The 17,594-nt window shown below is 44.6% G+C and overlaps 1 protein-coding gene across 1 annotated transcript in view; it reads right to left on the bottom strand.

Annotated features, from left to right (window-relative positions):
• Positions 1 to 912: 912 nt before the first annotated feature.
• SYNDIG1 (synapse differentiation inducing 1) overlaps positions 913 to 17,594 on the bottom strand; it is a gene marked incomplete at both ends in the record, with an annotated part of 36,598 nt that continues 19,916 nt past the window's right edge. The window contains one exon of the mRNA XM_084202872.1: positions 913 to 1,071. Coding sequence (XP_084058998.1) covers positions 913 to 1,071 — 159 coding nt within the window. The remainder of the gene's footprint in view (positions 1,072 to 17,594) is intronic.

Below are 17,594 nucleotides of genomic sequence, written 5' to 3'. Positions count from 1 at the left end.
TTTTTCCCCAGGTTTCTTGCACTGACTGCTGCGCAGGTCTCCACAGCAAGGTGGAGCAGCCCAGATGAGCAATAATGCCACAGTAAAGTGCTGTTATCACAATGTGACTGGATGGAGGAATTAATTTTACAACGGGTCTCACGTTACTTCAGAATTGTACTCAGTCTGCAGAGCCGAGTCATGCAGTGGTAACCTCAGCTGTTCCTCACTGAGTGGGCCTGTGGGGCACACCTTCATCCAAAATCAAGGAAAGGAAGTAAAAATGTTTTCAATTTCCTTTTCTCCTTCCATGGAAACCTACCCCCAACAAGAAGAGTAGGCAATACCACTCTACCTGGAGGTGTCTGATTCACTCTTAGGCAAATGAGTCCTGCATCCAAAAGACAGAACAAGCCGTGTTCTTCCTCTTGTTTTCATATTGCTCTTTCAGAGAACCAGTCGCTGCCCGCGCTTTCCCAGATCTCAGTGCCGTGCTTAACAAGCAAATTAAGCACAAGCTCATGCTGGCTGCAAAGTTCAGGTGACCAAGAAGGTAATAAGAGAACAGCTCAGTCTGCCAGATGCTTGTAAACACCATATTGAAAAGAAGGCAAAGGCAAAACACCCTTCTCCACACTTCCCCTGTTTTCTTTTTATTTTTTTCTTCTTTTCATTCTTTGTCTCTCTTTTGCTCTTTCTTTCCCTTTTTTGTACAGGGGTCAATGAAGATAAGCCAGACTTGTGCATCACAAATGGTGAAGCTCCCCCCCGCCCCTCCAGCTTCCCACCCAACCACAATGCACAAGCCCACCTCATCCCGTACCTGCCCCCAGAAAGTGTTTGTCTGTTTTTGGAAAACCGCTCAGTCTGATGTGCTGGGGACTCCTGCGGTGCAGGAGCTGGCTTGGCTGGCTCCTCCCCCTTTCCTGAGGCTCATAGATGGTTGTTTTTTGACAGGTAGGCAATAAGAGCCACAGCTACCCCGACGTAGATGCCAGTTCCGATTGTGATGGACAGGACAGCCAGGAAGAGAGCTCGCCGGGAGCTGGAGCTTGCGTGGTGGAAATCCCCCTTGGCCACTGCTTTGTTTGTCTGCAAGAGATACCACAACAACAACAGCAGATATTTATTTGTTTTACCTGGTGAAATGAAGGTGTGACTCTAATTTCTTGGCTGAAACAGGATCCTGGGATGTGACAGGTTAAACTGGTGGGCAAGCAGACATTTTTTAGCCAGACGAGGTCGTCTGCACAATTGAGACGGTGATGGACCCAGCAGCATCTCAAAGGAGGGTGTCATTTTTATAACCATGGTGTGGTATCAAGCAGGGACACCAGTAAGAGATCTGTCAGCTACAAGACAGGTCTTGTATAAGCAAATGAGCTCCTAAAGTTCCAAGAGAATCTTTGTTCCCTCATTACGAGTGAGGAATCCTGCACGTTTTAATTGTATGTCCCCACAAATGATCCATGTGCTGGGGCACTTTCTTCTTCAGAGCCATCTACTACTCTATTTTTGTCTTTAGTTGGGGTGGTTTGGGTGTGGTTTTTTTGTTGTTGTTTTTTGTTTGGTTGGTTTTTTGTTTGGTTGTTTGTTTGTTTGTTTTATTTTATGTTTTTGTTCCTCAGACCAATCTGCAGCAGCCAAATGACAAGCTTCCACACATTAAAAAAAAACCCCAAAAAAACTCTTCAGCCCTTCTGTCAATGACTTTATTAGGATAACTGTCTCTTCTCATTCATCAACCTAATTTTTTAAGCATAATGCTTTATGAATATTTCAGGCAGAAACAATATCAAACAATACAGGCGAGGCTGCAGGCTGGAGGGAGCTGTTTCAAAGCAGCAAGACAGAAATAACACAGGTTTACACACCTGCTCTCACGCCCTTTGGCTTAGGTGGGGAAGGCATCCTACTCACTCTGCAAAGCCTCTCAGCAGGGTGGGTAACCAAAGATTTCATGATCCTCTTGTCTGGGAACCACCAAAGACTCAAAAGAAGATTCTTTTTTAAAAAATGCCAGGGCCTTTTGGGATCATGTTAGGGTTTCTTAAAAGTGTTGGCAAGGAAAGCAGAGAAAGCCTTAGAAAGAGCTGGTCCTTCAGCTCCCCTCAAAGACTTTCCTTGTGCACCTGCTGCCCACCACAGAACCAGTCTGGATCAGGAAGGTTCCTGTTTACTGGAGTTGGACTGAGGCAAATGCCCAGCAATGAACACAACAGAACTTTTGGATAAACCGAGGTTCGACCTCCCAAAATGAAGGGAAAATTAAAAAATGATAGAACATTTTCAAATTGGCATTTCTGAAATGTCACTTTATGTAATGGAAAAATCTGCAACATTTGGGTTGACCTCTTTTAAGTGAAACTTTGTAAAGTTTTAAACCAGCATTTCTTCACCTAAAAATAGATGGGAAGTCAAAGGGAAAAGAAACCATTAGTCAAAATGTCAAATAATCTGAAAACTTGACAGTATATCTTGATTGCTTCAATAGAAGAGGTTGGATTTGCCAAAAAATAATGAGTTGAAAGACCCAAAAGGATTCAGAAGGCTGATTTTTCAAATACTAGTAGCCTTTTTCCTGATAGGATCTTCAGTGTAGCAACAACCCTGCTCAAAAAGAACAGGGTTTTTTCCCTCGATGAACTCTTTGAGGACAGCCCTGACCTTTGTGAAAGGATTAGATCTATGGTGAAAAACCAGTTAAAATGTTCACCCAGCCAAAACCAGATATCTTGTATTAGTCATGTGCTGCCATGAAGTTTCTGAATTATGCAGCTCCAGACATTATGATGAAAAGTGAGTTTGCTTGGGGAACGCACCCGCGCCTTCACAGAAATTCTAGTTTCCAACAAATTACCTAATCTGAGTACATTTTTCTCCTCTTACCTGAATGCATATTTTGTAATTTAGGAGAATTAAATCCCTTCTTTATGGTATTTTAACTGTAGACTCCATTGATAAGGGCATATGGGAAGGACAATCTAACAGTTCTCCTTTATTCTGGTAAAAAAGATTTACATTGAGATGGAGAAGCCAACCACACAGAATCCAGCTTTTGTCTGTGAAAAAAAGAGTTATCTGAAGGAATTTGCTTAGTAATAAGAAAATTCTTTGATGCTATTTCCTAATTAGCAAAGCTCTCACATTACTACTCAATGTCATTGTATGAAAATGACAGCATTTCTGCAGGTTTAAGCTAAAAGGATCTGAAAATACTTACCAAACAAAATGCAACTAAGGCCAAAAGTAATAGTTTAATGTCTAGCAAATAATGAACAGTTTTTCTTGGTTTTCTGGTTTGTTTGTTTTTGGTTTTTTTTTTTAAACAGGGATCAGCTTTTTGGTGGTTTTGATCACTTTGAGAAAGTCCCTTGGTTTCAGGGTGAATTCAACCATCCCTTTTCATACCTGACACAGAGCAATTACATCCTGCTGAGTTTTCCATGAGAGATGTCTGTGCTTTGGCAAAATCCATGAGGTCAGGAAATGTCTTGTGTAGATCAGAGAGCCAAATCACGCCCAGCTTTTCCAAAGATTTTCCAGCAACATCTGTTTCAGAGAACAGTGTAGCCAGCACTAGTGCAAGAATGAAGACCCAAATGCTCTACCAACAAGAGTTGAATTCACTACAGACTCATCAAGCTACACCAGGTGTCTCAGCCTTTTCTAGTTGCTGCAAAAGTTATTGTTCTTCCTGAACAGAACTGTGTTATCTGTGGAGTTTTACAGAACTTCTGTCCATTCACTTCTTCCCTTCCCTGGCAAGGCTGGGGCTGGCAGACAGATGATGGATATAACAATTTATAGCAGCTTTTGGATAGGAGCAGGGTGCACAGGCTGTGATGAAGGTTGGGTGCTACAAGGCTGAAAACAGGGATTTTTGCAGATACCAGCCACCAATCAATCTTCCCTTTAGAGGCTTTGAAAGCAAGCCAGAAAAGTAAGGAAGGGTGGGGGAAGAAGGGGTAAGGAGATCTGGAAGCATTATCTTCTTTTTTTAAACTAAAATAATGAATGTCTTTTCAAGAAACACTTTCAAGGAACTTCCCTGGAGGTTCAAGTCGAGCTCCTGCAGACCAGATTCAGGGTGTCTCTGGGCTGCAGGTTTTACAGGCCAAGAGAAGATGAATAATGTACCTCCAAGCTGCAAGGCTAAAACATTCTGCTGCATCCCACAGTGACTCATATATCATACTCTCAAAATACCTCCTGGTACGCAGTATCTGCAAACAAGAAACACGCTGATCGCAATCATTAATCCTGCCTCTTCTCCCCGAGGCTGGACAGCAGGATTGGCTCCATGCAGGAGGAGAAGAGATTATCCTGACCCCTTTGGTCAGATGGTGAAAGGATTTATTTCCACTTCATGGGAACAAAGAGCCAGAAAGGTCAAGGATGCACAGGCTCCATGCAGCCACTAGCCAGATTCTGAGTTTTACTTCTTCAAGTGACATACAAAAAAAAAAAAGAAAAAAAAAGCACAGAATGAGGAGCAGCTTATAGAGATGATGCTTCTGTATGAGCTCCTGTATCTTCTGTCTTTCTTCTAGTCAAACACTCTGTCCCCTCTTTTTAACTTGCCTAAACTTGTACTTTTGCTGATCTCCAGTTTTTGGGCAGTAATTCCACCTTCAGGCTTACACCACTTATTTCCACTGATGGAGAGAAAAAGACTTCAATGTCTTTACTAAAGACATGGATGGGTAAAGGGTGAAGCCAGGATCTGGCTCTGGACCTTGATGCCAGCAGGGATGTGCCAGTCAGCTGGGGAAAGCATGGGGCTGACAGACACTCAGCACAGGGATTGGGACATGGCAGGATGGGTTTCAGTCCTGAGGAGGGCATCAAAGGGTCTATGCAGTCCAACCAAACCGCTCCACAGGCAGAAATTATGAACTAAATAAAGGACAAATTGTTCTTTGCTCTGCCAGGTATTTGGAAATTCCATTATGCCCACGGTATAATGGAAAGTTCAGCCTGTGGGGGCAAAGAGATCTTCCAGAAGTTTCTGTAATTTCAGCTGGAAGGATGGCCCAGGGAATGGACATGAGTCTCAAACAGACCTTCTCCATCTGGAACTTTCTAAGGAAACAATGGAGAGTGGGTGTCACCTGAAATGCAGGTAGTTCCAAACAGCTCCAAACAGTTTAAGTGCCTCTGTAGTTTAATCTGACCTTTCTCCATCCAACCTTTTCCAGGGGCATTTCCTGCATTGTGAGCACCTCCTTCTTTCCCCTGCAGTACCATGTTAACTTCCAGCCTTTACAATCTCCTGCCAAGCTCCTGAACAGCGATGTGGCAGGTGAAAAGCACTGGCCTGAGAAATGGTACTCCTACTGCCACCAAATTAAAGGATGCTGAGTTGGTAGAAGGAGATACACTGGGAGCAATATTTATCTCTGGAAATCCATGAAAAGTTCAAGAGAATAGAATGTGCATGGGGGGATGAGGTTGTAAATGAAGACCAGCATGAGACTGTCTCTTTTTCATGTTCAACTTTCATAAAATCCATGTTTCAGCCATTGCACCATTTTGGTATCAAAAAATTCTGCTGGAATTTGAAAATATGGCAGAGGCAAAGACACGATTCAGCCCCTGGCTGGTGTTGCCTGTGGCATTTGATTGTGTCTCTGAGTAGAGATAAAACTACAAATGTTGGGAACAGCAGGAATAAAAGACCTGAATGAGCAGAATGCAGAGAGATGTTTTCAGACAAGCTCCACAGCAACAGCTGTTCATTTGATTGCACTGGAGAGAAAGAGAGCTCAGCCTGAGACACAAAGGCAGTTCTCTTTTTCCTGGCATACACAGGACTTTGGATGTTTATGGTAAAGAAGATGATTTTGCCCTTCCACTTTGCTTCTGGCCCTCAAGCAGATGTTTTGTGATGAAGGAGAAGAAAATTTGCAGAAGATGACCGGTGGGAAGCCCAGTCTATACATACCAATTCAGAGACTCACAAGTGCTTGCCGTTGTACAAAGCTTTGCAAGGTGTTATCACAATCTTCTTACACACAAATAGACCTGGAGAAAGTCTCCTCTCCATTGCACAGGGAGAGGCAGGGCTTTTAGAACCCTGTGATGACTTTGGTAGGGCCCTGCTAGAGGGAGGTTCAGGGAAAAGCTGCATTCATCTCTTTGCACCTCTAACTTGTTATGTAAGGTTGGTGTAGAGAGCAGATTCTCTTTGTCCTGATCCAAACCTGCTGCTCCTCCCTGCAGTATGGCCACAGTGCCAAAGGAGAGGGAACCTGCTTTGTGGTTTTGGTTTTTTTTTTGTTTGGTTGGTTTTGTTTGTTTGTTTGTTAAGTTTTTGGATTTGTGGTGTTTTTTTGGGGTTTTTTTGCTGGTTTTGTTTTTTTTTTTTCTTTTTCCTGTGGTTCCTTCTATCTGTCTCTGGTGCTCTTCCTCATCTGTGATGTCAGTGTGTGCTTTACATTCATAACAATGTCTCTTCCCCCCGGCATGAGTCACACAGCACGGGAAAGGGTGGGGGATGCTGCTCAGCGCTGCCAGAGAAGATCTCAGTCCTCAGTCCTCACCTCCCACCCTTGGAAAAGGCAAGAAGGATGGGAGTTTCTGCCTTGGGCACCCTGAGCCACATTTTGGGGGGGAACAAGGGAAAGACAACAGTCACGGTTTTAAAACTGTCTCTGGGGTGGTTTCTCCTCCTGACACGGAGAGATTTGATCAGAGAATTAGTTCATCAATTTCCTCACCCACAGGTGTCCCTCCAGAGCTGAAACTAAATCTCTGGGAATTATAAACTCCCCTGGCATATTAATGGTTTTTGAGATAAGACTAAGAACTCTGGAGGTAAGATTCTCTCATTTGTTGATCACAGTAACTTTCCCAGCTCCTTTTTTTGGTGTTACAACCACCCATGATTTCCCTGCGTGTATCCCGTGTCACGCTGTTCATCTACTCCCAATCCCATGTGCTGAGCACTTTCAGAGCAGCACTTCCTGAACTGTTACTGGCAGAACCTGGTTTCCTTAGGAGAGTTTGCTTTTGGCCAGCACAGGTGGTGAGTACCACACCAGTTCTGTGGGATTGTCCCTGGAGGGCTGTTCCTGCAGTCCCTGTGGTCCTCACCAATGTGGTTTCATTTTTCTGGGAAGGAGATCCATCCCGAGCTATCTCCTGGGAAACATTTTGTAATTCAATATGTTAACTAGAAGGATAAAAAGTTATCAGGCACTGGGGATTCTGCAGCACCTGACAGTGAATGGGAGGTAACTTATTCATCTTCCCTTCTGTTTACCTTGTGTGAACTCAGCTTTTCAAAAGAGTCACCAAAGATTGAATGATGAAGATTATCTCTTTCATAGGAAAGCTTTTTTCCCCCTTTCCATTCCTCTACTTTCTCAAAGTCCACAAAAACCCCCAACAATGGGGGAAAAAAAAAACCCAAATCTTTTCTTTTTTCTTTCTTGCATTACATTTTTGTTTTCTTTAAAACTTAATCCTCTTTTCTCCCTCTCTGCTGGAGACACAAGTGATGCAAGTGGCTTTAGCAGGCAGGCACAAGAAGCTTCATGACCAGAGGGGTGATTACCAGGGAACAATAACCATACTCCATGGATTGTGTTGAGTGGGATATGAGGAAAAATGCCTGACAATAAAATATTGAGAAAAAGTTGTTCTTGGGTTCCCAGCACTGTTTACTATTAATTAAAATCTGTTTTATTGATTTTGGCATGTGGTATCATCTGCACATTAACTCAACCAGGGGCATCTCTCACCCACTGGATCACAACACTTGGAAAAGCTGGAAACTTTCTCCAAAGGTCTGAGACCAAATTCTCCTTTGGATACAATGGAAGAATTAATGTTTTTTCAAAGTGGCTACAAAATGGGGCTCAAAATCACAATGTTTCTGAGCTTGCAAGATCCTCTAGAGATAGATCTGTGTCTTTTACACACTTCTGCTGGAAAAATCCTGCAAGGAAAGGTGGAGCCTTCAGCAAACTCAGGCTTCTCCAATGTATGTGGATTCCACTAAACTTCTATTTTAACATCAATTAGAGAGAAATCTAACTAAATCACAGGGTCACTAGGATACAGAAAGTGTCTACACAGAATATTTGCTGGTTTAATTTTATTGCCTTAAGATGCAAATCAGTTTGCACTGAGCCCTTTGTATCAGCCAGCTCTGCAATACATCACTTTGCAGGGTATGAACAAGGCTCTTTTTCCTTGCAGAGAAAGACTTTGGTTCTGAAAAGATTAGTAAAGCAAGGAGCTTTACTAATGTGTGTCAAGAAGAAAGTGACTCAGTTAATCTGGATCTGGTGTTGGAAGGATGCATTTGACATAGCAGGAAACACTGAAGATAGATGATGACAGAGAGGAGACAGATAAATAGCAGGAAGCCCTAAATTCAACTTCAGGAAACTCCTGGTGGTCTGAAGTCCCCAGGGCAAGTAGGAAGTGCCAAGCTTGGCACCACAAAGCCCAGTCCATAAAAAAAGCAGGATCCCAGGAGCTTCAGTTCCTTCTGTTCATATCCACAGCCATTCCCTAACAGGAGCACCACCTGCCTGCTCTCAGAGTCAGCATTTTCCTGCCTCCTGGCTTTGGCTCCCAGCCAGACAACAGCAGCAAACACAGCTGAGTGTCTGGAAATCCGGGTTCCAGGTGTCTCCAGGCTCTGGGATTCCTCCTGAGCAGTGACAGAAAACAGCCCTGGACAAAACTGTCTCTTTCTTGCAGACACTTAGGTGGCTGTTTTTTTTTAATTTCAAAAATTTAATGTGTTATCTTTCTTTCTGATTAAAATGATTAACATTTCCTTCCCATATAAAACAAGATGTCTGGATTTTGTCAATTAATTTAACTGCATTAAAAAACCTGTAACATTCCAGAAGAAAAAAAACACAAAAGGAAAGTATTAAAAGTTCTAGAGGAGAAAAAAAGAAGAAGAGGAAGATCTTCTAATAACTTTTTTAATGTCTAACTCTACTGAAGATTAATCAGAGATAAAGGCAAGGAGCTGAGATGAAAATTTTCATTTCTTTCTGACCAAAAGCAGAAAACACTGTAAAAAATTATGTTGAACACAAATGCATGCCATCAGAATTCTTTTTTAGTTATGGAAATTAATTTTAGGAGTTTCTATACATAATGTTGAACTATTTCTTGCTGCCACTGAACTTTTCTGTGTGTATATATATATATATATATATATATATATATATACACACCCATTAACTAAACCTTACAGATGAAAAGTTACTTTCCAGCTGAAAAAAAGCATTCCTTTTGTTCTGCTGAAAAAGGGATTGATAGGGTGTGATAAAATATTTCCAAAACATTGTAGAACACCTCCTGATACAATAAATTTCTCAAAGAAACTCTTTTCTGAAATGCTATATATATATATATCTATATATATATCTATATATATATGCACACAAAGTCTTAACAAATCAATAAGAATTTGGTGCATAAATTCCTATTTGGGTGTTTACGTATTCCATTTTTAATTGCTTTTTAAGTCAACGCACTTTTTTTCTTCATGAATGTGATCCTTCTGAGGAATCAACTCTTCTTGTTAAGGCTGGGAGGTTTAAGTGAATAAACTCCTGGGAAGAGATGTTCTGGACCTTGGGGATATTTTGTCTCTGCTGCTGACTGCAGACTTGAGGATGTACTTTGGAAAACACAGAGCTGAGAAGGGAGACACTAAGGAAATTATTCCTGTCCAGGATGCTCATTCTGTGGGGGAGACCTGGTAATTGCATTACTTAGCGTGATCACTGCAGCACAAGGAAAATATCTGGCATCCTTCCTGCCTAGCCTCCAAAGCCATCCTTGGGTGAGGAAAGAAAGAATGAGGAGAAAAAAAACGTTCCATAAAACCGGCACGGTACCCAGACACCCGTCGGCGCCTTGCAGTGCCAGCAGCACCGGCTGCAGGAACTGGAGCGCGTGCTCTGGAATCTCTGGGCTCAGCTCTGTACTCAGCACAGGAAGACTCAACAAGATCCCGTTTCTCACAATGGGAAAACTTCCCCAGCTGACCTGGAGCGGTTCCCTGCCGTGCGTCACCACCGCCGTTGGCATGGAAATGGAAGGTCTAACCTTGGGTGAAGCTGTCAGCTTCACCCTGAAATTACTGCTCTGCCTTTTCTGTGACTCAGCAACTGCAAGACAAGGACTCCATGTTCTCCAGCAGAAACACATCCCAGAGCTGTCATGCCAGCAGGCACCAGCCCCTAATCCCTTGTGAGCAAAAGCCCTCCCTCCTACAACTGCAGCACCCGGAGGCTCTGCTGGCTCTCAGTGGGCAGGGTCTGCACAAGTGTGGGTGTCATTCAAGGAGATTTATCTCTTCCCCCACAGAAGAGCTGAGCTGTAGGTGTGCAGAAGACAGCCAGGTGTGTGCAGCTGCAAGGAGCCCAGCAGCACCAAGAGCCAGCCAGGAAGGCTTTGCTCATCCTTCCACTGCACAGAGAGCAGGGCAGAAAGCTGGGGATAAATCAGGGCAGTTCTCCCTGCTGAAGAGTGAGTCACCTGCCCAAGGACAAAGAACAGGTTCTCCCAACAGTTTGTCTGCCTGCAGAGAGATCCCCCCCACCCCCTAAACTGCAGGGCAATAAGAAAACAAGTAAATGAGGGAACCCTGCAGGTCCTGTAGCACAGAGCTGCTGGTTTAAGTTCCATGATTTCATGAACATCTTTCTGATGTGCCTCCATCGTGCCTGAGTCAGCTTCTATTCTTGACCTCAGGAAGAAAGCAACCTGCCTTGAGGAATGGGTCTCCAAGGATCCTCTAACTCTGGTGCTCTTTTTGTCCAGCACCTCAGCAATGCCTGCTGTAACCACCTCATGATATTGTTTTCTCCACACAGCCTTGCTCCCTGAATCTCCTGTTGCTGTACTTAGAGAAAGGAGCAGGATGAAGTAGCGCTGCAGCACTTCCTACGCTGGCACTCTGGGACCACTTCATTTTTGTGTTCCTGGTCCCCAAGTCAGAATGTTTGCTGCTTTGATCATTGCTGGTGGAAGAAAGAGGCCACCCCAGGGGTCTCTCCTCCCTTTAACAAACTGCTCCACAGGAGCAGGGTTTCTCCTCAGTGGAAACCCATTAGCACACAAACATAAGTCCTCATTGCCCAACAGGGAGGGCAGAGATTGCTAACAAGGATCTTTCTTTGTGCCTCTCAGTAGTCATCAACAACATGTTCATGTTTTTTAATATAAAATTATTCCAGTGTATACAAACAAAACCATGAAGTCTGCTTATTTTCTCCTTCCCTCTCATTCTTTTGCCTACATATAGGAAGTGTCTCCTCATCTGTGATTTAATTGGCCTGGCTGTTGATGCCAAAAGAAATGAATAGCAGGAATCGAGAGCTCTGCTCTCCAGCCTCTTGGCTTGTCTAGCAGCAGGTGGGTCCAGCCTGAGCAGCAGCTGCTGCAGCTCCCTGTGTGCAGGGCTGTTTGTCTGCATCCCTGCCTGCACATCCTGCACGGAGGGGATGGCTGGGGAGAGGCAGGAATGCACAAACACATTCCCTGCAGGAGCAGCCCATCCATCTGGTGCGCTGTGTGAGGAGGGGTAAAAGACTGGGCAGGACAGCCTGGCTGAGCAGAGCCTGGCAAATGCAAAGCTCAGCAAACAGTGCAGGACCTGTCCTCATGGTGAAAGGGTTTTGTTTCTTGTTGTCCCATCCCTTTCTTTTAAGGTATGGGGAGCAGTGTGTACTACCCTGGGCATCTGGCAGCATCTAGGAAGGAAATATGCTTCCACATGGAAGTCCCTTTATTTGGGCTGTCTCGTGTCCAAGATCACTCCATCACATCCAGGCAGGAAGAGGAGTGCTTCAAGTTTGCTTTTCCTGCAAAACCCAGCTGAGGACTCTCCTTCCTTGTTAAATACTGGATGTCACTTTTCCTGGCAGCGATCACATGCCACACTGCCACCGCAGAAATGTCCATCTATCAGCTGAGACACTGAAAGTGCACGAGCCACGGGCTTCACCTCGGCCTGGGGAAGGCTAGGGACCACTGTGCCTCAGGATCTGACAGCTCACAGGATACACATCTCGGATTTGCTAGTGCCAGGGTTTTCCCAAGACCTCAGCCAGCTAGGACCAGATGGAAGGGGCAGTCAGTGCCAAGCTGCTTTTAAAATCTGCCTCTTGTGTGGGTTCCTACGTAAGAGCAGAGTACAGAAGGAAGATCTGCTCTGCTTCTGTGACAGAAGCTGTTCAGAGTAATTCTTACCTCTTGTGGAGATGAACAGACCTGTCTGATTCACTCAGCTGCAGTTTTACACAAAAGGCTGTGGAATATGGGGGGCCCCACCAAGTTGAGCAAGGTCTGAGTGCAAAGACATCAGCAGTGGGGATGCTTAACCTTCCGCGGTGCAGATGTGGAGCTACAAAAGGAGAGCTGCTCCTTTTGGTCTCTTGGTCTGATGGAACTGTTGCATTCATCCATCAGAGGATTTCAGCAGGAAGTCATGCAAGTAGAAAAGGATTTGATGGTTAATTATTTCAGAGTTTGCTTGTTTGCTTCTCCTTCCCCCTCCCTCTGTCTTCCTCTGTCATGTCTCCACCTCACTGGGCTAATACATGTTTCATGACTGAAATACATCCTCTCTGAAAATATTCCACTGAAATATTCATGAACAACAGTTTTAATTATTTGCTCAGTGCTTAATGACTTCATGGCAGCTACTCTTCCAGAGGCCTAAAACAACTGTCTGACTTGGTGCCCAGCACTTTTCCATTGTCACCCTCTTGTCCCTCTCTGTGTCTCACTTTTTTTAAACTGTGAGTCCTCAGGGATGGGCTGAAGCATTTTTCTTAATATTTCCAAGGTGTTTGATTTGTAGAACTCCTAGGAAAATAAGGACCCTTTTCCTGGACAAGTGCTGGTGGCAGTAAAAGAGACACAGATGTAATCAAGAGCATCTTAGTGACATGAAGACAACTGTCCACACTTCTCTCTTCCACTGGAAAATACCAGAAGGCCCCAACACTTCTTGGAACAGGACAGAAATGTTATTACAGTGTGGCCCTTTGAGGCCCTCTGTTGCCCTTCAGTTCAGAGAGGAGGTTCTCACAGTGGCAAGGATGACAACCCTAAAAAAAACACTCAAAGGTAAAGATATATTGCACTTGTAATCACACTTCTATCTCCCTCTGCAGAAAAGCTGTCTGCTGCTGGAGGGGATATTTCCTTGTTACAACAGTAGTTATTCCTGCTCATTCAGAGTGATTTCTTGGTTTATTGTGCCAACAGCAGCATCATAGATACCACGTGCAGAGACAGGAAATCACTGTCCCTGGGCAGCAGGGCAGATTGGCAGTGGTGTGCCCTGAAGTTCTGTGTGGCACTGCAGAGTGGGCTGGATGTGGTTATCCATCTCTTTGTGCCATCTCCCCTCTTGGGCAGGACTGCAGATTGAAACTTCCTTCTCCAGCTCAGTGTTAGGCAACATGCCAAAGAGCACTGGGAAGGGGAAAGGGGATGATGAGGAGAAAGGTAAGAGACCCTGCTGCACGGAATAATCAAGAATAAATAGCTGGAGAACTCAAGCAGCAATCTTTAGTGGCCTTTGACTTCTGTGAAATTTATTGTAATTTGTATGTTGTGTTCAAAAATTTCCTCTTGGCAAATCCAACAGAACGTGAAGGTCTTCACAGCACAGGGTGGGCTGGCAAGGGTGCTTTGATTCAGAAAAACATTGAAAACTTGGTCAGATCTGACTTGCACCCTGCTCTGCAGCAGCCTTCCCAAACCCATGAGAATGCCAGCACAGAGCCTTTCTCTGCAGCACCAGGGGCCAGGGGTAAGTGTGTTATCCTGCCCTGGCCTTGATACTGGTTAATTGACCTATGTTTTGAACCAAATAATTTCTGTGAAGAACTGAAAAAATTGCAAGAGCAGTAGAAGAAGCGGCGCCGTTCCTGCCAGTGTCAGCTGATCCCCGCGCGGAGCGGAGGTGGCATTCGTGCTCTGCAAAAGGGCCCGAGCTGCAGCTCTGCTCACTGCTAAGCTGCTTTTGAAACTTTCTGCAACAGCTTTTTTACACCCACCCACGCAGAGAATGACATGCTCCCAGGGCTGCACGGGGAACTTAGCAACATTTCCCTGCTAGAAAGACACACAGGTAGCAACAGCAGCCAGATCCCAGGCACCTCTCAGTGCCTGCACCACCTCTCCTCCCCAGCTTCCCCTCCACAGCTGCAAGAACACTTCCACGCCTTGTCAGGGCTCTTGCTTCAAAGAACACGATCAGCCCTCGGCATCCATCATCTCAGAGCACCAGCTCGGGGCAAGGCAAGATCTCAGGTCACACAGCAGGGCCAAGGACAGCTTTGGGTCCCCCCAGCCACAGAGTTGAGCCTGGGTGACCTGCTCTTCCTGTGGCTGGTGTTCCACCATAAATGGGTGGAAATGAAGCTGGACACTTGGTGACCACATGCAGCTGGGAGGGGATACAGATGTGGTGAAGCACCAGCCTAACCTGCACTGGGTTTGTCCACGTCCTTAGTGTGCAGTGGCATGGAGAGAGTTTCTCAAGTTCCTCCCGTGAACACAGAGGTGAGGACATCCTCCCCCAGCAGACAAAGGGAGAGACAGGACCAATGTGCACCAGCTCCTTTAAGAGGTCGGGATAGTTGTGGCTCAAAAAACCCCACAGAATTCCCCATTGCAGACCCTTCTGAGAGACAGCAGCAGTGAGATATCCTTGTGGGATAACAAAAAAAAATAGCAAAAAGTTTGAGGAAGAGGATGGGAAGGCAGACTTTGCATTGGTAGCAGATGTTACAGACCTCAGTGGGACAGACCTGGGGTGGTCCAAGGACAGAACACCTCCAGACAAGTTTGTTTCTGTGGTTTTCTTTTGTGAAACAAAATCCAGTGCTCCTGCTACTTTGTTGGTACTGAAGTGAGGACTGACTAGAGTATCCTCACGACAGATGTATTGCTATGAATCCTCAGAAATCTCATCTCTAATGCTGCCAGGCTTGGAGGGGAGACCACTCTTTGGGATCCAAAAAGGCTGAAGATCACTTCTCGCTCCATTAGCAGGAGTGCTGTCCTTCATCAAGTCAGAGGCTGCACAAATGCAGCTGAGCTTGCATAACATCAAAGAATGGACACTTGAAGGGACAGTAAGCTTTCATCAGTGGGAAACGTGCCCTGGAAAGTGCAAAAAGGCTGGGAAAGTACACTCAGCTATTCCCCCTGAACAGCCTTCTAGTTTTCAAGGAAGGTTGCCATGGAAAAAAGAACAATTTAGAGATCTCAGATCCCTTTTGTTTGTTTTGTTGCTTTGTTCAATTCTTTGTGCAGTGAAGATCCCAGCAGAACCAGCGGGCTGGCTGACACAGTCAGCGACAGATCTTAAATATTCACAAACAGATCAGCCCTCTGCAGCTTGGAGCAGCCTTCCAGAGAGGGGTGCTCTGGAAGCAGCTGTTTGCTTGCATGCTCTGCTTGAAGAGGATGTCAGAACGATGTGCAGGATCCAGAATTGGCAAAAGAGGCTGATTAAAATAGCTGTGACTGCTGGCAGAGCACGGACTAAAAGCGCTCCTCTTCTGAGTGGATAAGTTTCAATGGAGGAAATAGCTGTCAGCTGACATGGACATCGAGCCCCAGCATCCCAGGAATACTGAACCCAGGGGGAATTTTTCACAGCCCTGTCTTCACCAGTAAAGCTGCAAGGCAGAACCTGAGGTTTACAGAAACAACCAGCAGGGCCTGGCTGGGAATTGGACAGAATGGGGCAGCTCCCTGTGAAAATTTTCTTGGGGAAACATAAAACTGCTCTGAGAAAAGGGAAATATTTTGGCTCCAATTCTCTGCTGTGGGTCAAAGGCAGCTCCACTGGGATGCTCCATGGCCAAGAAGCTCCAGGATGTTCCTGCAGGGACTCCTACCACCACTAAAGAACACAAAAACCAGGGTAACAATTCTGTATATTGGGTTTAAGTTCTTTTTTTTTCAGCAGGGAGGGAAAATAAAAGGAAACATTCTGCTTTTGGACCAGCTGTCAACCCCTTTTTGATGGCCAGAAATGTATCAGCACAGCCTCTTAGACTGAATTTGTAACTATTCTTAGAAAAGTGTAACTATATAAAAAACATAACTATTCTTAGATATTCACTTTAGGTTTACTGAGTATTAAGAAACCCCTGAAAATCTTCCTGCTGGAGGAGACTACTGACTATTTTCAGAGTGTAGGGGAGTTAACAAAATAAAGCAGAAAATAACTCAATTTTAGTCTAAAAATATGCAGACTTGACCTCTGCAATCCTAAAAAGCAGTGGGGTCACCATCTAGGAAACTCTCCAAAATATCACAAACAGGACATCAGACCAAGTGAACACAAACACGAGACAAATTGTTGTGACAGAGATCTCATGTGACTTCACCAGCTGAAGGACACAAAAGTTGTGTGAAGAGGTGAGAAATCACACAAAATGGACATTATACCTGAAAGCAAAGGAAGCATGCAATGTTTCATGGATATAAAGAATAATTCAGAAGGAACCAGTCTGGAGTCCTGATCTGTCCCATTACTCAGAAACAAAGTATAGACCTTAAGTAGAAAATTAAATCCTAGAGCCTTAAATGCACCCATTTATGGGAAATGGAGACCTCTTATCTCAGATGCAGGTTTTCCAGAGCTGCAAAGTGATTTCTAATCATCAGTCCCACCTCCCCCTCATTTCTTCATAAAAAAGCCTAGAAATATTAGAACTGGAATTTGGTTCTAAGGAAGATTTTTGAAGTCTGTAGAGACCTCTTAGGTTGAAAAATTAGTTGGTTGTTTTTCGGGTTTTTTTTCCCCCCTCCTCATTGAAGGAGAAATGAATGGTGGGAAAAAAGAGGCTCCAGGCATTTGCTGCCAACACTTTTCTGCTCTTTGAAGAAATGAGCTGCCTTTCAAAGCAGCTCAAAGTCAGGCCTACTCACCTGCCTCTGTGCCTTGAAAGAATTTTCCTTTTCTAATGAAGTTGGCTAGGAGACACAGACAAGACAGGACTCACCAAACCCAAGGTCTGTAAATAAGATCATTGGGAAAAGACTGCAAATGCACCAGATATCAAAGTAGCCAGTAAACTAATTTAAGAAGGAGATTGATTGCCGCTGTGTGAAATTAAAAATTACTATGCTTTTTTTTCCCACTGAAATTAGTCACAGAGGAGAGGCATGTTAATAAATCAGTTCTGGTGCGTAGCAAACAGGCATAAGGAAAAGTAATTAAAAGCTTGTAGAGATCTTCATCAGTGCCTATGAAAGCTGCAAAGCCATTCCTGGCTGCTCATCTAAACCTCTTGCCCATCTCTGCCCAGGTGAAGTGATACTGCATTTCACCCTCTTTACCTCTAGAAAAGCTTTTCCTGAAATCAAACCCATCTCACTGGACTGAGAGTGTTTTAGTCATCCTGAAGAGCGTGTGGAGAAGAATATAAATACTTCCTGCCTTTCCCATGCTCGGAGAGCATTCCTGATTTTCTCCCTGTTCAGCTCTTCTCCAGCCCTCTTCCCTGCCCTGCAGCATCGAGGAGCCTTAGCTGCCCTTCAGACATTGAATTTAATGATCCTGGTAACTGTGCCACACAATAGAAGTGCAGGAA

This window comes from Fringilla coelebs (assembly GCF_963513975.1).
Source record: "Fringilla coelebs genome assembly, chromosome: 3".
NCBI classification, from domain to species: domain Eukaryota; kingdom Metazoa; phylum Chordata; class Aves; order Passeriformes; family Fringillidae; genus Fringilla; species Fringilla coelebs.
The sequence above is the reverse complement of the archived record's forward strand: the minus strand, read 5'-3'. Positions and strand labels throughout refer to the sequence as shown.